This window comes from Pelecanus crispus, chromosome 3 (assembly GCF_030463565.1).
Source record: "Pelecanus crispus isolate bPelCri1 chromosome 3, bPelCri1.pri, whole genome shotgun sequence".
NCBI lineage: Eukaryota > Metazoa > Chordata > Aves > Pelecaniformes > Pelecanidae > Pelecanus > Pelecanus crispus.
Window position 1 is genome coordinate 38,027,140 of NC_134645.1, and position 26,284 is coordinate 38,053,423.

General features: G+C 42.0%; 1 protein-coding gene across 2 annotated transcripts in view; it reads right to left on the reverse strand.

Annotated features, from left to right (window-relative positions):
- The window catches only part of TRERF1 (transcriptional regulating factor 1), a 101,955-nt gene that overhangs the window by 18,739 nt on the left and 56,932 nt on the right, over positions 1–26,284 (reverse strand). For both annotated transcript variants that reach the window (XM_075706943.1, XM_075706942.1), the window contains exons 3-4: positions 10,093–10,190; positions 271–1,917 (exon numbers count right to left, since the gene is read on the reverse strand). In XM_075706943.1, the coding sequence (XP_075563058.1) occupies positions 271–1,650 (1,380 nt within the window). In that variant the 5' untranslated portion in view covers positions 1,651–1,917; positions 10,093–10,190. The remainder of the gene's footprint in view (positions 1–270; positions 1,918–10,092; positions 10,191–26,284) is intronic.

Consider the following 26,284-nt stretch of genomic DNA (forward strand, 5'->3'; position numbering starts at 1 on the left):
AAACCGAGGCAGAACTTCCCAAAGCCTCTTGCAAGGGAAGAAGCAGCAGCCCTGCAGCAGCAGTAGCTCTGTGCTGCCGCCAGCCTGGCCCAAAGCCAACCCAGTGATGTACACAGGAGAAGTCTGTTAACGCAGTTCCCCAAAACATCCCAGCGATGCCCACCGCTCACATCCTAACCTTCTGGCTCTCCTGCAATTGTTTCATTTCCGCACCTTGTTACTCTTCTGCAAAACAAGTTTGGCTGAGCATGGATCCAAAATACTACCTACCTGAGGCCACGCGGTGCTGGGAGAGTCTTGCTGAGAGCTTTTGTTGTTCAGATGAACTCCTGAGGGTGGCAAAAGAGTTCGATGAGGGATAGCATTACCTACAGAATTAATCTCCTGCCGCGCAGGATCCTCCGTAGTCTCTGGTGGAGTGAGGCCAACGTGGGAGTTCAGAGACGGCGCTCTGCTCTCACTCAGGTATTGCTTCTGCTGATCTTGCTGCTGCAGTAAACTCTGCGGGTACAAGTGCCTGTACTGTTCATGCGGATCTTGGTAGCAATACTGAGGCACTGCTCCCAACTGGATAAGCTGCACAGGATGATTTGGATCCTGAGGGTACTGGTGTGGTTCATGCATAGTCTTTGGATCGGGTTCCCTGTGATATGGAGGAAGCGGCAATTGCATCTGTTGCTGCTGTTGCTGTAACTGCTGCATGACAGGCTGCGTTTGGTAATACTGAGCTATTTGCATTGGACACTGCCGCTGCTGCTGCTGCCGAGTTGGCTGTTGCTGCTGCTGCTGGATCTCGTGTATCGAGAGCCGCTGATGTCCCTGCTGCGGCTGAGCGTAGTATTGAGTCTGCTGCAAGTGCTGCATCTGTTGCGGTAAGAGCTGCTGGGACTGCATTTGTTGAACGTGCGTCTGTCCCTGCTGAAACGCAGAATGCATCTGCATTTGTGATAAATGCTGCTGGTAGTCATAGTACAACTGTTGGTGTTGCATGACTTGCATTTGTTGCTTTTGCTGTGTGCTTGCAAAATTCTGGTGTGTTTGCTGTGGCACTGGTTGATATCTTTGTACACTGGAAGTTACAGGCTGTTGCTCAACCGCCGGCTTCTGGGACAGCAGCTGCCTGAGTGCACTGTCACCAGAATTATCCACCATTGAAGACTCGGTGTGCAAAACCTGAGCCATGTTGTTGACTTGAATTCTCAGATTTTGGTTAGCAAATACTTGTGTAAAGGAGTCCAATTTATGCAGGACCCCACTGGTAATTTTTTGCGATCGATTTTCACTGGGTTGAGAGTAAGAATATTGGTATCCATCGTGGGACTCCCCCTGCCCGAGGGGGCTCCACATTGCGCTTTGATTATTCAAGTTATTCCTCACTGGGACATGGTTTCCTGAGCCAGAATGCGTCCAACTGGTTTGTCTAGATGTATCCATTGACCCAAGACTTTTTGAACCTACAGGCAAAGCTATACTGTCTCTTGAATCTTGGGGAAACTGGGGGGAGAGAGGGGACGCCTGGGGAGCATCCATAACAGATGTCCCATAGCTATGATTTAGAGATGGAAGGGAGTTCATTTGGTGTTGTTGGTAGTACAAGTTCTCATTGCTGTTGGCAGTATGGTTAGTTTTATACAATTGCTGGTCCCCCATTTTTGGTCACTTCTGTTCCAAACTTACAGGCACGCGAACCATTGAAATCTCTGTGAACCCTGAGATAGCTGAGTGAGGGGAAGGGAGGGGAGGGGAAAAGAAGCTAGAATTACTTAGAATTCAGCATGTCCATGTGCATCACAAGGACTAAGATTTCCTCCAGTCTGTCAGTAATTCCAATCTCAGACTCAACGTTGCTTCACATCTTCAATAAATGGACCACAGCGCAAATCCTACACAGATCAATAGGTTCAGTGTGCCAGGCACCTGTGGAGCAAGAAAAAAGCAAGGTAAGTGCTGGCTCTCTGCATAAACTGTTATTGTTATTGCCTCAAAGGAAACTGTAAAATCTCCTAGTTTGAAACACATAATCAGATGCAAAATTGTAGCAGCTGGGCTATTCCAGAGCAGTTAGATTACTTCATCTCATCCCATTATCCTGCCTCTTCTCTAGTGCTGTGATAAAATCATTCTGCCAAACCAATAAAGGCTTATTCTTCAAAACTGTTTTTTCCCCTAAAGCATATGAACATTCAAGCAGTTTTACAGCCACATACTGCTCTCTCATGACTAGTTTTAGCCAGACAGTTGACTATCAAGCCAAGTCACCTTCCTAGTGTTACAGCCTTCTTGTTAGAAGCAACACACCCATTTTATAACACAAAATCAAGCACTCGGGACACCACGGGTGCCTCCACAAAGGCCTGAAAAGGCAGGTAAAAAGAAAACCATGGCTTTGAAGAAAGCTGTCCGTACTCAGATATCAGCATCTAAAAGGACATACAGAAAAGTTGACTGTAATCTGAGATTTGCACAGAGCCTTCCACAGCTTCTCACAGCTTCCAGGGGATCTACAGGAGGTGTCCACTGGTGGTATGAAAACAGTGTCACTGAAGAATAAGATGCAACACTAATGCTCATTGCTGTGACAATTTGGAAAGAAAAAAAAAATTACAAGCATAGTTACCCAACTGCATCTGTGCACATAGATTTGTTTGCTACATCTTTGTGGAATCTGATTAATGCTAAGACCAAAGCAGTCCATGGAAATCTTTTCTGATCACGCACCCTACATCGGGAGCGCTCAACCCCAGCTTCTGTTCTGCTTTCTCACCCTTCTTTCTTCCCACCCTAATTTATACCGAATGCAACCTTTTATCATTTTTAATGTATAAACCGTAATTCAAAAGTAACGCTTTACAGATATCTGTACTATTTTTGATGAATAAAACAAAATACATAGACACATTACAGGGTTGTTTTACTATTCCACAGTATGAAGCAATCACTGTGTCTACAATCACACACATGCACAGAGGTACAATATGCCTATGCACACATAAACACGTTTTAACGTAGAAGTTGATTCTGAACTTTAACAAGAGCACAAAAATATAAGACCACAACCTTAACTCTGCCTTCTTCACATTTGCCTTTCTAAACATAATGCTTTCCAAAGAATCCTGCGTACTGATGTCCTTACCTTTTTAAACTTAGGAGAATCCTTGATCTAGATGGATAAACGTGAAGTTGCTGATGGAGAAAATTTTAACCATTGCCAGATGCATATTAACAAGATCTGTGCTAGCAACAGCCAATAAGGGTAATACATATCTGCAGGCAGAAAAAAACCTTTTCCATTCTAGCATAATGTATGACAGAAAACCATAGCTCCCAATGAAGAAGGCTTTCAGTGTGTACACAGTTTTTGTGTAAACCATCTGCAGCCATTAGCATGTAACATTTTCACGTGACAAATAATGGCTGAGAATAATTGCAAGTTTATTTCCCCTTTCCAGAAATATACATTGCTTCATAATTTCTCTGAACAGACTCCCTTCCAGATTTTTATAGATGCACAATTAAAAAAAAGATAGGAGTCAACAATGAATGGTCAGGCTGCCAACAAGATTTTTCAGCCACAACCCAACTTCAAAGACTTCCTATTAAAAATTATGAAGGGGAACTAAACAAAGCCTCCACGAAACATTCAAAGGACATAAAAATAAACACTGTGTGATATTTCACACTGAAAGGCCATCAACTTTTAGAGGAAGAAAGGGATCCTACACAGGAATATGCATGTCCTCTTATGCCTGCCAAGTTAAGAAAGCTCAGCTGAGATGCTCTGAACACATCTTCCCATGAAAACAGGGCACTACTGGATCTGTTGATACACCTTTTCTATAGGAGGTATGTCCCATTTCGCCTATTAACAGTGTTGTAATTTACACCAAGTTCCTTGGTTCTGGCCCTTTATTTTAAAGTTTGAAGTGACAAGTATTAGTCAAAGGACAAGAAATAATAGTGATGCAAACCAGTGAGCAAGAATAAGTGTCTCCAGGAGACAATTAAAAGACCGCAAGAATTTCAGGAGTAAGGACAGTAAGAGCACTTATTCTTAAGGCAAACAATATGATTTTGGTATAAAAATGAATCAAGTGGCCAGCCAGGCCCCTGACACCCTACTCTTCCTGCAGGCAGGAGCACAATGGTAGCAGATACTACCGCCTGTACCAGCAGCCACAGCTAGTTTTGTGGTCACCAGAGAAAATATCAGCCCTTGAGCATGCACCAAATTTCACTTACGCACCCTTTCACCTGGGGGTTACCTGTCACAGTTCTCAGGGTACTGAAAAACAGTCAAGACTGTTTTATATCCGAGGCATTAGCACAAACCTCTCTCTTCCCCTCTCTCAGAAGAAAAAAAAAAAATTGCTCATAGAAATTTCTTCTCCAGCATCCTCAACTCACCTCCAGTTTGGGAGGTGGGACCTACTGCTGTCTGTTAGGTAGATTACACAGTTATCATCACAGTTACATAGAAACATTTGTAAAAATCTGAAAAAATTATAATGGAATGTTACATTAAAATACCAGTCAAGTCACAAAAGGATTGGAAAGTTTCGTCACTATGAGAATCACATTTGAAAAAATTTGCATTGGTTTCAAACACCCATTCTTCCCTCCCCCCCCAAAAAAGAAAGATTGAAACATTCCTTTCAAAATCATCACTGATCTGGAGGGAGAAAACTGCAAATGTTTAAAAAGGATTGTTATTCTACCTTCAGGTAACACAGAGAAAACAGATAGGCACATTGATAAAAGCATAATCAGTAATAAACCAATCCCTTAGATACCAGATTTTTTTTTTTTTTTTTTTTTGTACTTGAACAGGCTTGAATTCAAGGGCTTGATGCTGTATACACTGAACATTTGCGATCAGCTTTAATAAAATGCTAACAGTATACATTTCTTGTCAGATTAAAATCTAATAGAGTATTTCAGTGCTGTACACAAGATCATTAAGGCTTTAGGGGTACCAAAGTTAGTCTCCGGCCAACTGAGAAGCCATTGGCAGCGTAGTGAATGATTTCTATTTCTTTCAATGATTGGAAGAGAAGGGTGCTTTTTCTCCTTTTTGTTTAGCATGCATGCCTAAACACCCATCACTGCAATGTATCACAACAACAACTCCAACTACTAAATGGTTAAATCAAACAACTAAAAGCAGCAGGAGTTTTAAAGCAACAATGGTTCTGCAGTTCTGTGTTTCTTCTCTTCCCAACAGTCATTTATGCTACTTAACCTATTACATTTCTGACATTACAGATATATCCCAATTACGCAATCATTACAAAGAAACATGAAAACAAATGCAAAAAGACAGAAACATTTCTGTAGACTGCCTAGGAAGAGAAATACCCTACTTAAGTTTATGGATGAAATCTGGACTCAAACTAATGGGAGTTCAATTGATTTCAACAGAGACAAGGTTTCACTCCAACTCTTTTCTCATCATTTCAGCGTGGTCCCCTGCAACTTGCACAGCTCCATTCTCCAAACTGAAAGCCAGGGACATGCCAAGCTGGCTGAAATGCCTTTACACGCTCCAACTGTCTCCCTCTTCAAACACAAGCAACTGTAACGCAATACAAGTAGTAGTCTCTCCTGGAAGCATGCCACAACTTAGTTCTGGTAAACATGAAATGGAAGAATATTGTGACGTTATCAGTGTTCAGTAAAGGTCATATGATTTTCCTCCTTCATAAACTGTATCACTGGAGAGTCAGAAGATCTTACAGAAGATGACAGGCAGCAAAACATCAAGGAGATAGTAGTTATATAAAAAAAAAAAAAAAAAACACCACTCCCAGCTCCATCACACACACATCAGAAGTTGAAACCTGCAGAATTTTTCAACTCTAGTAAACAACAGATCAAACCACAGTCACACTATTGAACTGCCTGAATCCACATGAATTTCAGAGCAAGATATCCACTCCAAATAAGTCAGTGCATGAAAGCTGAGCTGGGTGTGGGCTGCAAAACCAGAACTGAATGCCAGCCAGTGCCAGTTTCAGAACTGAGTTAATGGAGAGGGATGACAAAAGGCTGTAGGAGAGCAGATGCTGAAGGAAGCAGACTCATTAAAAGGCCATAAAGTTATTATAGCACTGATCTAAGCCACCTCAGTACGTTGCATGGCTGCATATCGAAAGGAAATTGGATCCTATGGTTTGTCCAACTTATTTCAAGTTTTTCAGCTGTCACCATAAGCAAAAATCTACATGCTTTTATAGCTTTATTACAAGTTAGCCTGAAAAAAAAAGATGACTGGATAAGATAGCAGATGCAAAAAAGACCTCCATGTTCAACCAGCTTCTGCAGGACAGAGCACCTGCAGCTACTCACAAAAAACAGCATCAGCAGATGCTCATTTGCTGGGACAGCATCCCTCCTTATGTCCCTCTCTCCGGGACAGTAACACGTCAGTTAAAGCAAGTTTAACCACCACCCTTAGCAGTCTAAACTGGTTTTTTATAACACTTGAGTCAAGGCATGCCTGCTTACAGAAATGTGTCATTGCTACGTGTTCTCCCAACACTGCAGACATATTTTAATTATGCCTGATCGCCCTTCAGTTGCACAGGCTGAGACAGGGCTTTCTCAAGCGGCTGTCTTTTTGCTATTAGAATATAAGCTTCATTTTTAACTGCGGATAAGATGAAATCCAAAACCAGAAGTTCTCTGTTCCCTTCCTTCTTTTCAATCCCCCCCCACTTAGCTTCAACAGAAACAAACCAGGATTTATTGTATTCAATTTTTAGCCTTTTTTATGAGAATGTTTTTATGGCCCTGTTTTGTTATTCAGAACTGCGAGATCTTCTGCTAAGCTGTTCCTAAATCAAGACAGCCATCATTCACATCATCTTGCTCTCTGATTTGCTTTAGGACAGACACAGGAATATACAGCAGTTCCTTCCCTGGTAGCCTCCGTTCTGCTAACACTGATGCTACCAGCAGCCCCTGCCATGTGGTCTGACTATAATCCAGCCTTTAAGCAATAGCACAGGCAGGCATGATTTTCAGCTGGGCACTGCCAACATACAACCACCACTAAGAACCCACCAAGAAGAGTGGCTTTAAAAAAATCAAGAGAGCACTACCTGAGAATGGACGCACCTTCATGGCTCAAACCCAGCTCTCAGGAGCAAATTTGGCCCTGGCCCTACATCTTCAGATGTGATGACTGTGGTAATGCTGGATGGCTGAGAAGCGCAGAACTGGGAGAGGAAAAGTGGCATATTTCAGAGACCCCTGTGCTCTTGCAAGCTGTTTAGATACCAGGTTTGTCTTCATAACTCTTCGTGTAGCCACAGTTCAAGCCCTAGCTCCATTTTTTTTTGGCACAGGAAATAAGCACATGAAAAAAAGCAGCACAGTACTGAAACAGAATGAATAATTTTTCACGCCAAGCAAGGTGGTTGGGTGAACTAGCAGAGAGAAAAGTAGAAAGAGGTGAGAAGATAACAACTGAAAGATCTACTTTTTTTTTTTTAAATATCTATAGAAAACCTGAAGACATCTGATATAGCAATAAAGAGAGGCAGAGACTGAAAACAAGGGTCAAAAGGTATCAGCATCATGGCTATTTTGGTTAGAACAAACAACAAAAGAGCAATATGGATTTCAAGGACCAACAATCATTTTCTATAGCTATCGCAAGGACAAATGCTCATAGGGCTGAAAACCTTTTCATCCCAATCCTGGATACAACTGCTTGTATGTTTTCTACTGCACTTCAATTTTTACTTTCTCTGAACAGCAGAGATCTCAAATCTGTGCCCATATCTGCATACAAACGCCAAGGTTGCTGCTGTTAGGCAAAACCACCACGAACAAAAATCCCACTTCAGTATATGAGAACATAAGCAAGTAAAATAGTTGCAAGAGTGAAAAAGAGGATGGAAAGGAAGCAAGATATTTAGTACACTGATTTTATCCAAGCATAGTAAGAAAGCTATACACTCTTAAAACGGAGGGGAAAAACCGATTAGCTGCTTTTTAATATTAATGCTGGTAATTCTTCAACAGTTGCACAAATCCTTCAAAAATTATCATTCCCTTTACAGCTGAGCTCCTTCTGCAGTGCAGTTGGAAAAGCTGCTGAGTCTCATGTGGCTGCTCATTTAAGCTGTTCCCATTTCCACTCTTAAGAGAGACTAGAATGTCCTAATTCAGTTTAATAAAGAACACATTGGACTTGGGGGAGGGGAGAGCAACCACGGCATTGGGAGGGGAACCGAGCAATTTCTTTACTTCACTGAAGTTTAAAAAAAAAAAAAAGGGGGGGGGGGGGGGGGGCAATAAAAAAACCCAACAGCAAAACCAACAGTTGATCATCTCAGGAAAGTCTCTAGAAAAGGGGGAGGAGAAAGGAAGACAAACAAGCAGAAACATTTTTCTCTCCTTTTGATCTAAGTTATAAGTAGGAAACGCATTCTGAGGCACTGGTAATTTAATGAAAACTTTTTTTCCCAAAACTAACAGAATTCTGGTTATTCAAGAAGAGGAGGCTGATTTCTAAATAAAGCCATTAACTCAATTTAGTTTAAGGGAGATACAGTTCCACAAGTCCCAAAGAAATGAAGAAGGTTGCTTCAACAAATCTGATTATCCTTGCTGTCAGTGAATTGGCGTTACAGTTTTGAGGTACTTTGAAGGGTTTGGAGAACTGTGAGTGACCCAGGTATCACATTACTTCATAAAGGTAGCAAATATAAAATGATGTGATCTCCTCATAATACTGATTAAAAATAAAATACAAGCCTTGACTAAGGCCAGAAGGGCACTTGAACTGCATATTCCACGACTAAGCAACTAAAAAGTGTACAGAAGACAGCATTAATTAGAGAGGCTGATCCCCTGTGATAAACACAACGGGTTTTTAATATTCACCAATAGATTACTGCATATTTGATCAACGCTGAAGCTGTCTATGAAACTTGATTTGAAATCTCTTCAGCCAATCTGGGTTTACTGACTGCTTAGATGAAATAAATTGTAGTACCTTCTGCTGAGTCCTACATCAAGGGCAATACTCTCAAATGCTTCCTGGAAAATAAACACATCCTATTATCAAAATTGCCCTCAATTTCATATTTTAGTTTACTTCTATTATTGAACTGAGTGACTTGTTTTTCCCCAGCAAGATCCTAGTTCTGCAGACATGACCCCAGCATGAAGATCTTAGGACAGAGGTTAGACCTTGCCCACTTATTGTATGTGGCTACGCTACAACCTCTGATGACTGCTGTTGATTTCAGGGAGGAGGGGAAATTTTTATGCCTTTCCACTCAAACATCAATCCATCAGCTGTTGTTGTGACCACAGAGCTGCGATAAGCATACAATTTTAGTATAAGGTGAGCATCCTTATACTGCACTTAACCAGTTTCTTCCTGACCTCTACAGTGTTTATGCTCTGAAGCTTGTAATGTGATTGCCTTTTTCTGTAACTAAATGCTGTGAAACAGGCAGAGAACATATGCTAGGATTTGCAAAAACAGGCAAGAAGGAAACATCCTGAGACAGATAAACAATTAAAAAAAAACCTGGGCAGTAGTACTATGAGGAAAATAGCATATGGCTAAGCTTTCAGTAGGGAGGCGACAGCTATTTTGAGCCCAGTGTCTCCCCCAAAGGAGACAGTTTTCAGAAATGCAGCTGCAGGACCCTCTGAAAAGTCAATCCCCCTAAAATACATCATACTGGCACCTAGCAATGGAGCCAAGTAAAATCCAATGGCTATGCAAAACTGACCACCCATGGGGTTTTTTTTGAGGTTTTTTGGTTTGGGTTTGTTTTTTTTTTTTTAATTAAGGTGATGTCCATTGTGCTTGTATGAGACAATGTAGCCAAGACAGTCCTTTAAGAAAGGTTTAAATACGTGGGGATCTCCTGTATCATACATACTGTGGTACATAAAATAATGTTTTACAGGACACAAAGCCAACACACAACTAGTCTTATCTGAGAAGTCCATCAATAAAGCCACAGAGACTTAGAAGCCCAGATTTTGGAAAACAGTCAAAAAACATTGAGCCTCATTAAACAAGCCAGCCTCATAGAAAGCGGACATACGATGCTGCAACTTTACCTGATTTTTGAGGATTTGTGAGACTCCTGTATCTTGCTGTGCTGTCTTTCCCATAACATTTCATGCTGCTTTCATTCTGTGATCTCAAAGTGATGTATCTAAACATAAGGCAAAAGAATGAAAATTAGTTTTTGCCCCCACGTGATTATCTTATAAAATATCACCAGCTTGCCCCAAACCATAAGCAGGCCTGCAAGAATGAGCTTCCTATTGTAACACAACCAAATACTAACTTCTACTCAATATATTATCTCCATGCTACTCTGTTCTTCAAGTCACTATTGCAGAGGACATCTATCAGCAGTATAACTCCCTTAAAGAACAACCAAGAACCTCTTTCCCATATCAGTAGTGAGAGACTGCTTCATTGTCAAATCTCTGGGATTGATACATCCACGGTCCTTCAAATCACAGACTGAATGAAACGTGAGTAAATTCATCTTTTCTTCTTACTCAGCTCGGCGCCTACTGCAAAAAGAAGACTGGCTTATGTTGATGCAACAAATAAACCAAGATTGTGCTTCTGCTGCAGAGACCGTAAAGATTTCACAGCATCTTACGCTGCTTTGACAGAACCCAAAGACAGGCTGGATGCTCTCACGGAGAGGAGATTTGCTGGCCCAGAGCTTGCAACCTACATGACAAGCATCACACAAACAAGAGAAGGTATAGTAATCAGGAAGGGAGGGATTAATGAAAGTCAAAGGTGCGGGAGATACAATCAGGTTGTCAGCCAGTGCAGAAGAGATATCTAGACAAGGCATCTTAAATTATTTAAATGAAAACAACACATTTGTTTTTGTAGGTGCCGCTGCCAAGACGGCTTTTAGGGAAGGCCCTGAACACCCAAGGGTGTTAAGAAAGCTGGCTGACATCATTGTAAGGCTGCTCTGCATAATCTTTGAGAAGTCGTGGAGATCAGGGGACATCCCAGAAGACTGGAAGAAGGCTAATGTCACCCTCATCTACAAGAAGGGCTTAAAGGAGGATCCAGGAAATTATAGGCCCATCAGTCTTGCTTCAGTCCCTGGGGAAGTTACGGAACAACTCCTCCTGGGGGCTATCACAAGTCAAATGAAGCACACAATTGGGAAAAGCCAGTATGGATTCACCAAGGACAAACTGTCCTTGATCAACCTGATCACCTCCTACAACAAAGTAACCTGCTCGGTTAATGTGGGGCGAGCGGTGGACATTGTCTACCTGGATTTCTCCAAGGCTTTCAATAGTTTCCCACAGCCTCCTCCTAGAGAAACTGATACGTTACGGTCTAGACAAGTGGTCCGTGCGGTGGGTGGGGAACCGGCTGACAGGCTGCACCCAGAGGCCGGTGGTAAATAGCTCCTTTTCAAACTGGCAATCTGTCACAAGTGGGGTCCCCCAGGGATCAATATTGGGCCCAGTGCTGTTTAATATCTTCATAAGTGATCTGGATGATGGGATCAAGTGTACCCTGATGAATTTTGCAGATGATACCAAACTGAGTGGGGAAGTGGACACTTTGGAAGGGAGAGCCACCCTGCAGGAAGACACAGATAAACTGGAAGAGTGGGCTAACAAGAACCTTATGACATTCAATAAAGACAAATGTAAGGTCTTGCACCTGGGAAAACATAATCCAGGAATGCAGCACAGGCTGGGATCTACCTGGCTGGGGAGCAGCTCTGTGGAAAGGGAGCTGGGGGTCTTGGTGGACAACAAGCTCAATATGAGTGAACAGCGTGCTGCTGTGGCAAAGCAAGCCAACAGTATGCTGGGTTGCATCAACAAGGGCAATCACCAGCAGAGATAAAGAAGTCATTATCCCACTCTACTCAGTGCTTGTCAGGCCACACCTGGCATACTGTGTTCAGTTTTGGTCCCTGCTATACAAAAAAGATGTGGACAGGCTGGAGAGGGTCCAGAGAAGGGCCACAAAGATGATCAAAGGACTGGAAGCTTGCCATATGAGGAAAGGCTGAGAGAACTGGGTTTGTTCAGCCTTGAGAAAAGAAGGCTTAGAGGAGATCTTACCATCATGTTCCAATATTTAAAGGGTGGCTAGAAAGAAGATGGGGACTCCCTTTTTACAAGGAGTCACATGGAAAAGGCAAGGGGCAACGGGTGCAGGTTACTCCTGGGGAGATTCTGATTGGACCCAAGAGGAAAATTTTTCACAATGAGAATGATCAGCCATTGGAATAATCTCCCCAGGTGGTGGATTCCTCAACACTGGACACTTAAGATTTGGCTGGACACAGTGCTAGGCCATCTTGTCTAGACCGTGCTTTTGCCAAGAAAGGTTGTGCTAGATGATCCTTGAGGCCCCTTCCAACCTGGTATTCTATGATTCTATGAAACAAGCCTGGAAGCTTAAGGTGCGATTCACAGCTCACTGATGTCAATGGGAAACTCTTCATTCAATCAAGCCCTGCCAGGTTTTGGGAAGTCATTCCACGCTTAGGAAGAAACTGTATGAACAACTGCATGAGGGAGAAGGGCACAGATAACCTCAGTGACCTCATCACCTTCACGCTACATTCACTTGTTTAAATTATTCTTTAAGGATCCCTGATAATAGGTCACAAGCACTGTGACACTACTACATACAGCAAGAAGCTGCCCCCCGAGTCCAGCAGTTCCTTACACAGAACAAGCGCCCTCCCTCAGCCCACCAGCAAGGTGGGGGAGACGAACCCAAGCAGCTCCCTTGCCCTGCCCAATGCCAGCCTCCGCTTCCCTTTTCACCTTCCCCCAAGACCACAGGAAACAAGACAGGTCCACAGCACAATCCAGATACCAGCCCACTCCATCAAAACGCGCCATGAGAGACGGCAGAGCTCCTTACAAAGCCTGACCTGCCCAAAATGTCTGTCTTCGACAGAACACAGCTGATGGTAAATGCTGGTAGCATTGCACAGGGACACATGGATTTTCTTGGATCCAAGCAAGTTTTTGCTTACAACATTATTGCATTGAGCCCCAGTAACTAAACCTGTGCACGTCCATGTCTTACTATAAATGTGAGCTGAAACACTACAAATGTCCCTGAAACCAAACTGTTCATTACCTGCTTGCATCCTATCTGCTGACGGCTTTTCTCAACACATCTCATGAATTTGCCTCTTCATTGAAATGCTTTATCTAACCTGGTTTTTTATACTGGTATTTAACAATTTTAGGTCTGTAACAGGCATACTGAATCTTCTAGATGATTGGCAGGCGTACACCATCACTTTGTGTTTGTAACAGGAAATATTAAGAGACACAAGGAAAACCTGAGGTTAACATCAGTGGAGCCAAAAGAGAAAACTCTCCCTCCCCCCAGTTTAATACAGCTGTTTAGAACCTGCCAAGATGTTTAAATTTCATTAAAAAAATAACTGCTATCTCATGAGCAGTGACCAAAGTCACAGTATATAGTTTTGCTTTCTTTTTCATTTATCCGTGTGCTCTGTAACAATGAACACTAGTATTAAACCTAAAAATGCCAAAGTGTTCTGCAGACAAACCATCCCTGGCAGCTTCCTACAGAGGCCAGGCTGATGGACGCTGGGAAAAGCAACAACAGGAATGCCCAGGAAAACCCTTTCCTGTTTTTCTTATTTGATTTGGCTGCTTTTCCCACTATACCGCCTTCACTATCAGAGTTACAATACCACCCATATGCAGTTGTATGTAAATTAGCAGATAGCTAATATAGCAAATATAGCAAAGCTCTCATACATAATACCATAGTTAAAGAAGAAAACTTTGGGCATTGTAGAACCAGAGGTAGTGAACCAACAGCTGATAAATACTGAAAACAGTCCCGATGTAATTAATGCAGGACCAAACACTGCAAAAGTACATAAAATTCACAAATGAGGTTTTAATTCCTTTCATTAAATTTTAATCAGCATCTTTTTTTTGATGTTTAGATTAAAAAGCAATCTAACTTTATATTCCTTTGCTATATTCTTCAGTTTTGCTCCTATCCCAGCCCCTAGATTTTGCATATAACTGAAGCACAGTAAGGAGAAGCTGAGAAGTAAAGCCTACAGCAACATTTGCAAATTAAGAGCTAAGTCAGAGATCAGCTATCCCATACACACAATATAAATTTTCGTTCTTTTCTCTTCATTAGGATTGATGACACTGCTGGAAAATAAGGAGCACATAATACCTTTTATGGGAACGTAAAGCACAGACGAATTAGCAGAGAGAGAATGCAGCTAAATCAATTTCTCATCTCAAGATAGTAATGGAGGCAATTTCTTGAACTTTACTATGCTTGTAACGTATTGATCAGCAAAGCTTCACACTGAAAGTTAAACTAGGTATTTTTCCACAGATAAAATGGAGGATGGCAGTGAAACTCAAAGCAACACACCAAAGAACAGGGATTTTCTCCAGCCACGTTACAGTTCAGAAACTCAAAGTTTCCACCTACCTGCAAGTTACTACAACACATGAGAGGAAGATTTCTGGACGAAGGCTGAATTAGTCCTGCAGGAGCCTTCACAGAGCAGATTTGAGGAAAAGCAGAAAGACACAGTGCTCTGGGAGCGATGGCACAAACACCAGTACCAGTTACGCTACCTGTGGCACGAGGCTGTGGCAGCAGCTTGGGGGCAGCATTTTTGTTGCAACACTTCAGCTCCCCTTGGCTGCAGGTCATCATAAAGAGCCATTTCCCAGAGGTCTTTCAGCCTCTGCTGTGACTAGATCATGCTCCAAGATGCTGATCCGCTTCCCAAACTTCTGCTACTGCTCTGAGGCCTAATGGCAGGTTAGGACAAGGAGAACCTTTGTCTAGCCAATGAAGATGCCCCACTTAACCACCATGAAGAGCAGTGACACCAAGTAAGGCCATGCACATGCTCCATGGGCTAGTCACTTCCAAGGACAACGCTGCAGCTGCATGGCAGATTTTAGATACTAAAAGAACAATACAGATCAAAAAGACTAGGATATACATATCATCTACCGAAGTGAAGCGAAATGTTAGACATATACCCTTCTTGAATAGCTATATCTACTTAACAGGAAGGACTTTTGTATCATTTGACATTAAGAACTTAACTGAAGTGTTAAAATTGGGAACTCATACTTCTATAGATCATCATCAGAGCACTCAAAATGTCATTCTGAGAGAATACAAAAAAAAAAGTCATTTGGGATTTCTCTTCTCCTGACCAGTGGCTGCCTGTCTACCTAAGCATACACAAACACCAGCTGATAACCTTCCCATGAAATGAATAAACCTCACCTACTTTAAAATCAATGAAACGAAGTTTTCTCTATTGCATTTGTCATTATTTCTATTACAACAAGGGTGACCAAAAGCATCCTGTTATCTAAATTGGTCGGCCATGATTAAATAGTATTTAATTATTTTTGGAGCAGAAAAAGGGAAAGTAAGCCACCTTAAGATAAGAAACATAAGAAAAACAACAGAGTACATGTATTAAACAGGCCATACCAACAAAGACTAATACCAACTGGCAAAACCAGCAACAAACAAGTTGAAAGTATACCAGAACTATCATCAATTGATCATGTACCATTAATTTGGTTCACTTATCACAACTACATCAGAGCACAGTCTCTCCCCACAAGCTGGAAGTCCTCTTTTAACCATCAACTTCATGATTTTGTTGCCCTTCCCTGGTCCACGTTCAGCTTTCTGGTTGCACCTTATTTCTTAGAGAAACTAAAAATTCAAATTCTCTTCTTAGGACACGAATCTTCATGCACGCAAGCTTATTTTTATATGCTCATTTCTACATCTTCAAAACGCTTCAGGAATATTGTATTACATTTATTTCCACAGCAAATCTCTTAAACAAACAACACATCTTACAGATGTGATGCTATGGCACAAATAGATTATGAATTCCAAAACCTATTAGTTTTCCACATATCACATAGCACTTCAGATAATCCGGCGTTGTACAGCATCTGTTATGTTTAAAGTGGTTTTGACTCAAGCTACTGGTCAGATGCCTACAAGTCACACAAAGCAAACAGGTGCTCACATTAGAAGAGACAGTCATAGGCATAACTGGTGACTACCCAGAAGATGCCTGCCTTGAGCGACTGCATCAGGTGGCTGCTCTATGGCACCAGCCAGAATATAATCCAGTTCCCTTGGGCAAGGCTCAGCTTGTCCCATACAAGAGAAAAAACTCTTTCTTGCAATTCCTTCCATCTTTCATTACATAACTTCAAAACAATCACAGCAAATTAATCGGGGATCCAACATAGCCTCCCTCCACAGGAGTTTAATTTGTCTTCACAGCAAATCCATCATACGTACCAAGCCGGACAGGATTTTTATTGGAGGGAGGGGAAAAAAAAAGTAAATGCAGTTTACAATTTTCTCATAAAGTGCATTTATGTAAAACAAGGCTAAAATGAAGTTATAAAAGCACACTTTCATTCTGCTGTTTAATCTGAAAGAGGTTATCTGTGTGGTATCATTTAAAAAGGATATTCCATTACACAGTATTGTCTAAAGCTGGAATGGTTCTTCCATCAGTCTAATACAGCCTCTATGCAGACCAGTCAAGTTGAATAAAGTAAAATTATGGCAGTGACAGGATGTCACCCACCAGGGGAAGGCATGCTAGCAAAATGCTCATCTGAGTTGGAGAGATATTTGCCAACAGCAGAACCTCAGATTCACTCTGACAATCCTGTCTCCATCCCCACCTTGTAAACAAGCGTGTTTGGGTATGCAGAGGTTTGCCTGCCCATTCCTGCAACTCCTGTGCTCATCTGCTTCTTTCCTTTCTCTTCTTTCCCTAAGCCAGTCCTTTCTTCAAAACTGAGTCCCTTCCCAAGATGCATTTTCTCCTCCTCTGTCATGCCAGGTGTCTCCTCTCCTCTCCTCTGCCTCTACTCAGCTCTCTTCCCTCAGGTCCACGACCTGTATCTCCTGCCACACAACCATTTCTTGTCCTCTCCTTATGGAATTTGGATAGCACCCTGGCTGGCAGTACAAGCTGTCTGAGGAACCATCATCTTCCCCTTCACAGCTCTCACATGCTCATTTCATGCTCACCTCCTGGGAAGGACAGTGGATGCTCACTCCCCATCCCCTTCTTCACGGCATTTATAATTTTTGCTGGTCTCTTCCACGTCAGGTACTTTCCAGACTGAGGACTCCTGGTGGCTTCGTCACCCCATACTTTGTATTTTTCTTCTTCTTTACATTTTGTGGACTGGGGGAGGTGAGATAGAAGACAGGGAAGACCAGAGCTGCACATGGTATTGAAGACAGGGGAGCACCACGCATTTATGCAGCAGCACGTTTACGCTTTCTGGTTTTCTGTTCCTTCACTAATGAGTAATGACACTCGTTTTACCAATCTTTATGCTACCATTTTTGCAGGATGACCACAAAGCCTCCTTCCAGAGCAGTAATACCTAGTGCAGCACTCGTCAGGGCATACACGGTGTTGTGACCCCCCCTCCTCCTCCCACATGCATTGCTTTCGTTTATCTACAAGCAATTTCCTCTGGCACTTTATCATCCAATCATTCAGTACAAGGAGTTCTCCTGGAACACATTTCAGCCAGCCCTTCGTTTCATTATTCTTAATACCATAAGCCTACACTCTTGCAAAGTTTCAGTTCCTTACTTTAAACTATGAGGTGACTGAAACTGTTCAAACAAAATCATCGCCAAAAATGACGTCAATAAACAACCCTGCTTCCTTGAAAAACCCTCAAACTATTCTTTCCCTTCGCAAAATTACTGGAAAACAGCCACTCTCCTAAATGAAATTCCCCAACCACGCAAAAAAAAAAAAAAGAATCTTCAAGCAGGCACTCCCCATAATGAGCTTTAGCCTTAATTGTTCCAGTTCAGCAGAGTTGAGAACACTTCACAGCAAGATCTTCTGTCAAGGTCCCGACAACCTAATGCTTGGACCTCTCATGCCATGCTAATGTGCCATCCCTGCCCTGAGAAGAGAGGGCAGGACCTCTGCAGCTCAGGAAACAGCACTGCCAGGCCAAAAAAAAAAAAAACCCACCCCAAACAAATAAGCAGACAAACCTAAACGTCTAACAGCTACTGCTTGGCTCCAGATCCTCCGTGCAGAAGGTAGGAGGGAAAAAAAAATCCCCATCCCACCCCTCTGCAGACAGACTCCTATGCAATGCCAAGAATACTCTGAAAAACGCAAGATATATAATAACTTTTCAACTGAATATTCATTTCTGAATTGAAGGGAAACATCTTAAGGGCGAGTGGGCGTAAGGAACGATTCCTCCTCGGCACTGCCGCACTATTTATTAAAGGCTGTGAATACCCACAAGAATTCAGCTTTGGCCTTCGCACTGTACACTAACAAGCTTAGTTTACTGACATTCACAGAGCATATGGAGCTCTGCTTCAAATGATCCCTTTGAAAGGGACAATTAAATCAAACAACTGGAGATTGAACGATCAACAGAGCTAATTAAATTCTTAAGTCCTGTTTGTATATTTATCCAAATCTTTCTCACCATTCTTGCTGAGAAAGGGAATGGGGTGGCTTGGGAGGGCAAGGGAACAAAAGTATGCTTCCTTGCCGCCCCCCCCCCCCCCATAGTTACAGATCTATTTGGAACAAAATTTCAGACACGAAATCAATGCAGCCAGTGGTGGAATTCATCTTATTGTGACAGAAATATTCCATTTTCCCTAGCTTATATTTTAAATTGCTTTCTGATATACCAGGTTATTATTTTTTTAGCCCCTTTGGTTCCTTACATAATTGAATGCCACGCCATTCAGCTTTTACAATTACTTTTACCATTTTCAGAGGAACATTGACACTCAGCAGCTTTCTCAACTTTCTGTAAAGAATTTATTCCCCACAAGGATTAGCTCCACTGAGTATTTTCTTCTTTCATTGCATTCAAAGCTCTTAGCCATCCCTATAGAAATCTTTTCCCTTGTACAGACTTTTCAGTAGAGTAGGTAGTATTTGCCAGTCCTCAGTTTCCTTTCCTAGTACTCCATGTAACCAGAAGTAGCACAGAAAAGGGGAAAGGATGATGCTTTTTAATACCATGGTGCCTTCAGCCTGCAGGTAAGGGAGAATGGCTAAGCACATCTTGCAGACACATTTTTGGAACAAATTAAGATTTTGCATTTAATACTTGAAAAAATAACAACGCTCCCAAAATGTCTCCTAGCTAAGCTATGAACATTTTACCCAATTACCCTACAGGTGCAGATACACAGCCTCTGAAGCTTTGGGAACTGGCTTCTACGATTTCTCTTAGAAGACCACTTAAATTTTGGAGCACGCATGTTCCCAGCTCCTCTAACTCCACTTTGAGGGTTTTGCCCACACTAAACACAGGTCCAGCAGCACAACACTCTTTCCAGTTTTGCCAACTTGTGACAAAGCACATAGGACACCTTACAAAAGTACTTTATTGATATAGAAGTGATAAAGTAAACACATATAATTCTGCAAGGAGAAAGTTCATCCTCCTTAACACTTACCTGAGAGAAATAAAAGCAGAGAAACACAGATTAGGGTAACGTTTCCCTTCCCAGGTAGGCTAAGGATAATTATTTGGCCAGTGGGGTTGGGGGGGGGGGGGGGGGGGTGGTTTTGTTGTTTTTTTTTTTTAAATTTTGTGGACAACTGAGGGGGGGGGGGGGGGGGGGGAGAACAAAAGAACACCTTAAGGAAAGGGCCTTTTAAATAAATTAATGGCTAAAGTGCTATTTCTGACAAAATTGCCAGCTTGTTTCTTAGCAGAACAATAGAAAGGAGTTTTCAGAGAGTGCCTAACAAGCATCAGGGAGGAAGCCTTCTCTACAGCAGGCACAGTACAACACTGTAGGATCTTCTCCTGGGAATGACTTATAAGTAGGAAACATTTTAAAGAAGGTGATAAGCTTGCTTGTCATCTATGGCTTTACCTTACATACCAGCTGACCAAGTCATCATTCAGAATTACTGGAATGTTACCAAGCACAACACTTCCAACTGAAAGCAATGTGTGCCTGACCATTTCATACCATTTTCAGCTCTGTCACAGATAAAGCTTGAATTATTGTCACAGACAATTCAACTACTAAAAGGCTTTGCCTGCATTTCCCCATGCCCGAACTGGCATCCTGGCACGGTGCTTTGCACAAAGGTGAAGGAACTGGGGGCTCTGCAACAGGGAGCCCAAAGATCATTTCTCATTTCAAGTCCCAATTTTGTCTGAGGTCACAGTGACCTGAATCTAGCATAAATTATGCATAATCGCCCTCCAAGCAAGTGGACGTGTGCCAGCTGAACCTCATAAAAGTTTTCTTTGCTAGGAGGTAGCAGTGGACATATTCTAAAGTCCTGTTTACTTGAGGTTCCTCTCTGGGAACAGAGGGAGAGAGGGTTCCCCTCTGGGAACAGGTCCCCTCTGGGAACCTTCCAGAGTCTGCTCACCCCTTTCTCTTTCTCTTCTTGAGACATCAGACTTCTGCTAAAATCTGTGATTTCCCTTTTGGTGTCATCTAGAGAAGCCTCTATATGAATTATCTCTCTGAACAGTCTCCAAAAGACCTCTAACATCTTCAGAACAAGCTCGTATCTTTAAACAAACTAGGTAACACGCCTAGCATAAATTCGGCTCAGATAAGTCCTGCATTCAGACACACCGTTGTTCAGATGCCCACGTATCAAGTTCTGAGTCTCAAACTCCACAAGCCGGCACAGCAGACAGAACCTCAGTACCACTTTATAGAGCTTGCCTTAGCTTTTCAGCCCACTCTCTCCCTCTAAAAGACTGTTATCACAAATGGATACAGGATTTTTTTACAGCAACGTTTTTCATCAATTGTTTTATGTGGATATTAAGTTCAGAGTGTGCTGTCTGGAAATCTAGGCTGCTCCAGATCATGCTTTTAAAGACTTACTCTATAATTCTCCTACCAGTTTGTAGGAGATGCATTTTTATCCTCTGATTTAGAAACACATAAAAGGATTTTCCATGGTTATCTTAGCTAGGGTTGGACTTATCACAGTATTTATTTATTGCATTGTTTACATGTACTGTGAGCCACCCGATAAGGAAACAGAGAAATAAAAATAAAAACAACCTCCTCCTTTAGACCACATCATTTCTGACACCATTTCTACTTAGAGATCAGCTCAGTTTTGTTTGTTTTATGGAGGAAAAGAGCAAGCAAGCAGAGACTTCAGTTTTTCATCATTTACTGAACCTATGGCATACAAGGCTCATTTATCATCAAGCTCTAGACTCAAGCTGAAATACTAATTACAGACACAAAGAAAAGGTAATGTTATTTCAATAATTAGTAAGCAAGCAATTCTCAGAACAGTGTTATCTGATTTATCACAGGATTCTGGAAAGAAGATGGTGGTGCTGACATACTCATGGTTTCCCTTCTGTTCACTTTTCACTTACAGCAGATTCAAGCCTCTCTGGAGTATCTACCCAAGAGATCTGACTGGAAAAGTAATTTGTAACTTGGAGCAGTATGGATGCTAACCTCCCCACTGATGCATCATTGGGAACTGCCCAAGGAACAGTGGCTACAAGCAACGTCACCAGAGGATTGAAAAGTAATGCCACAAACTTCAGGTATTTTTAGTTCTGACTGTGGACTTCTTAATGACTGAAATATGCAACCCATAATGCCACTTTTACCAGCCCTCATCACCACAAATACCAGCAAACATGGAGCTGCAGAAGGGGAGTGAGGAGGGATTCCGAGTTGATTTAAAACACAAATAAAACAGGAGGTAAAAACAACTGCAACAGAAATGAAAGGTGAAAGACATCACAAACGTGCCGAGCAAGTCAGAAGCAAAAGCAGCTCATGCAATACCAGCCAACCCTGAGCAGGCAGTGCTTCAGCCTCTCTTACCCAGAGTCAGCAGCTAAAGATCTCCCCAAAGCTTCAACATAGCTAGACACAAGGGAAGGCAGGGTGTGCAGCGTAGCAGGGGTACAAGTCTCCAAAAACCCTTCCCATGATGAACAATATTCCCACTCAGAAAGCACAGTGGCACACTTCTAAGTGAAGGCTGCTGTCACAACTGTGTGGCCTGAAGAGATGCTAAGCCTTGACCTTGTTTCCCTGCACTTAGATTCCATGGCACAACGCTAGCATTTGTGCTTAGGAAACACCATTATTCCTCTTGGTCAAACTTCATGGTCCTTAGGTGCAGGCTGCAAAACTTTCTCTTTGGAGTGGTGGGGTTGTTGGGGGGGGTGAGAGGGGTGTTTCTTCTTTCTTTGTGGTTTGGTTGAGGGGTTTTTTAGCACCAGTGCAAGTTGTGCAAGAAAGGCATTTCTTAGAAATTATTTGAATAACAAGTTGAATAGTTGTATGAAAATGGATACAATGTTACTGAAAAGAAAAATAAAAGACAGAAAGAATTTTCTTTAAAAAAGTATACAGGTGACACACACTGCACTGTGCTATCTGGAGTCAGGACTCTCCCTCACCTACAGCAAGGCTGACAGTAGGCATATGGTGACCAAACCCAGCACAGTGCTAAGGCCTTCCAAAACAGCCTTCCCCCCAGACTACATCCAAAGGTGGAAAGCATCAACCTGCATGAGCATAAGGTAGGTATTCAAATAGCAATGTCATCTGACAAAAGCAGAGGCCTTGGGGGGGGGGGGGGGGGGGGCGCTACAATATTATTAAAGGATTTTCTCCAGTGTGTGTATAAGCTTACATTTGTTCCTTTACCTTGCAATGGAGAATTCTTATTACCATGCTTCAGTTAAAAGAAAGGATGGATAATATATAATGAAGGTACTGCATATATGATTTAAAGTTGCCTCCCAATACCTAATGTACAAACTTTTGTTTTCTTTCAGATGCCAAGAATCAGGCCAGAACAACAGTAATGTGATTTTGGCCTGTGCGAAACAATGCTTTCTTTTTTAATAAGCAATGGACCTACCTAAAAAAAAAAAAAAAAATTTTTTTTTTTTTTAAAATCAAACTGTCCTTATGGAAGATGCAGAGACCAGCCTTCTGGATAAGAAGTAACTGCATGAGACAAAATGTAATCAAAAGAGTACTGTTTTCTGCCATGTTCTTAGCATTCCTGGACTGCAAATTCAAGCTACAGAAAAAGTCTGTGTATCAGATGCTGTACCAGATAATATAACAACATGAATATCTAAAGATTATCTTTGAAAAGTTAAGAGTTGCAGTGAGCCTAAATTTTTTACTTTTCTAAATATTGAGATCCCTGCTACAGATTTGATTTTTATTTTAGCTTTCCTACAGGGCATTGGCCTGGAGGAAGCCCATCTTACAGAATAACCTTAAGGCATTCTTTACCTCATCTTCCCCTGCATTAACGTCTCTGGTAATGCAGGACTCAGGTAAGTCTATGTGGTCCCATACTGTCCTGCTGGTATATTTTCCAGTAATCCCTAGCTATCTCAAAAGCTGCATCTTGCTTTTCATCTTCTGCATATGAGTTTTACCCAGGTCTAGATTCAATAGCGGACTGAAATTCCTTTGCACACTGAAAATTTCAGTTGTAATCTCAACTCCAGGCACTGAGTTCAGAAATGGTCTGAATGGACCATCCGTAACACCCTGTTCCTTTGAGATCTCCTGTGCTTGCCAGAAAGAGGGATGGTATAAAGTAATCCTCCATAACAGGGAGACCCATGATTAAATTATCAAACTTTTTGACACTTTCTGAAGTCCTACAAAGTCTGAGCCATCATTCCCCAGAGACCTTCTCTTGAGCCAGCCCACTGACACATGGATAAGATAACGGTCTTTTCTCAAATACTATTACAGTGGTTTTGCACAATGCAAACAACTGTTGAAAACAGAGGAGTGCCAGTCTGGTGTGCCTTACTTCTAGCCAGCTCTAGCCTTCTCTTTCTGTCCCTGGTGTACCAGCAGAAGCCACACCTGAGAGGCAGCTCTTCCATTCATATGTCTTTTGGAATGCTCTCCTTCCAGATGTGACCTATTCATACAATGCTTTGGGTTAGAAGGGACCTTTAGAGATCATCTGGCCCACCCCCCCTGCAGTGAACAGGGACAGCTTTAACCAGATCGGGATGCTCAGAGCCCCGTCCAACCTGACCTGGAATGTTTCTAGGGATGGGGCCTCCGCTGCCTCTCTGGGCAACCCATTCCAGTGCCTCACCACCCTCGTTGTAAAGAATTTCTTCCTTATATTGTCTAAATCTACCCTCCCTTAGTTTAAAGCTGTTACTCCTTGTCCTGTCACAACAGGCCTCGCTAAAAAGATTCTCCCCATCTTTCCTATAGGCCCCCTTTAAGTACTGGAAGGCTGCAATAAGATCTCCCTGGAGCCTTCTCTTCTCCAGGCTGAACAACCCCAACTCTCTCAGCCTGGCCTCGTAGGAGAGGTGCTCCAGCCCTTGGATCATTTTGGTGGCCCTCCTCTGGATCCACTCCAGCAGGTCCATGTCCTTCTTGTGCTGAGGGCTCCAGAGCTGGACACAGTACTCCAGCTGAGGTCTCACCGGAGCTATTGTAGGCCACAAATACGTAGGAGCTGATGAATGGAGACAACCTTTCTGTGTTTGTATAAGAGGAAAAACATCTCTCTGGTACTCTTTGTGCACAACTAAACACATGCAGTGCTGAGGCCGCTGGTGATGCCTCCCTATGTTCACCAGCAAACCAGGGTACAATTACAGACCATGGTCCTGGAGATCCATCTGATAAATGATTATAACCTTATTGCCAATAGATATGCCTGTTCCAAGAACCTGAAGATGAGATTCTGACGATTTATTCACTAGTCTGAACTACAGAGTCCCAAACTGAAAAATATTTCTTATAGTAAAACATACATTACTAGTAATTTTCTCTGGACAACACAGGACTACTTAAGACATGAAATCTTGAGATGGATAGACCTTAGACCTCTCTGATTTGAGGCTTCTGATGAGTTTGTTGAGGAAGATGAGATTTGGAAATGCTCATAGGTCTTCATCCTTTTCAAAGTGCAAAGAAGAGCGAGTGCAGTCTGTGCAACTGCTCCACTGGTAACAGACATTTAGCTTCACTCTACAATCTGTGGTTGGTAATTACTTTTTACTTCTTTAGGGGGTTACACAGTCCATTTAAGCTGGGGGAAAAATGGTAGCATAACTCTGTGGACATGACTTTACTGGTCTGCTGTCCAAGTTACAGATCTTTCGCACAAGCAAGAGACTGGCACATTTTATATGCCCCCCAGCACAGGACACTGAGTCAGCAAGAGGTTTCTAGTTCAATACCTGAATGTTTTCAGATACTTTAAATCACCATCACCTACTTCCTCCAGATCTCACTTCTATTTCTCAGCTTCTTATAGGCTCTCAAAAACAAGATGATGCTCAATAAAAATAAAATCTTTAGCAAGACAGTAGACGCATTTCTATTTTCATTTTAGCCATATGCTCAAATGGACAAACTGTCTCCTGAGTATCAAGTTAATATCAGAAGGAACTTGCTGTGGGCCTGAGAATGTCACAATTTCCAGTGGGTTCATGTCTTTTGGAAAGTCCTAAATTGAAAGACTACAAGATAGTATTGCATGAAAGATAACATGGAAAATCCTGACACAATTCAGGCTTTTGACTCCACCCCCATGCCTAAATGACCACCATAGATGGCCAGTTCTGGTCTCACAGGGCTGTTAGCATCTGCTTTGTTTCTAATAAGCAGGGGGAAGGAAAGATCCTCATAGCTCCTACTCCTAAATCTGGCAAAATAGTGAGAAAAGAGTTCTCCCCCTCCCATACAGGTGCTTTTAAAAAAAAAAAAAAAAAAAAAAGAAAAATAATCCATGTGAATCACATAACTTGCCAAATGATTCATGACTGTCATATCTGAACAAAAAAGTACCATGTTGATAAGCAGAAATGGAAAATTAAAAATTGTAACTGCAGATGATTAGAGCAAAACACATGAGTATTTTGAATTTTGAATCTTAAGAATGGATTACATACTTGCTGCATATCCTTAACATTGGGAGAGAAGAGAGAAAAAAAAAATATCTGTTTAGTGGCATAGCACCAGCCTTTGCAAAAAGGGTAAAAATAACATTCCTCACAAGAGGCAAGAATCCAACACATTAGATAGTCTGTGATGAGAACTCTATGAGTAAAGCAGATAATATCAAATTAGTTAACTAAAAAACCCAACAACACAGCCATTTACAGATAAAAAGAATACTTCCCTATGTGTTTGCAAATTAACAAC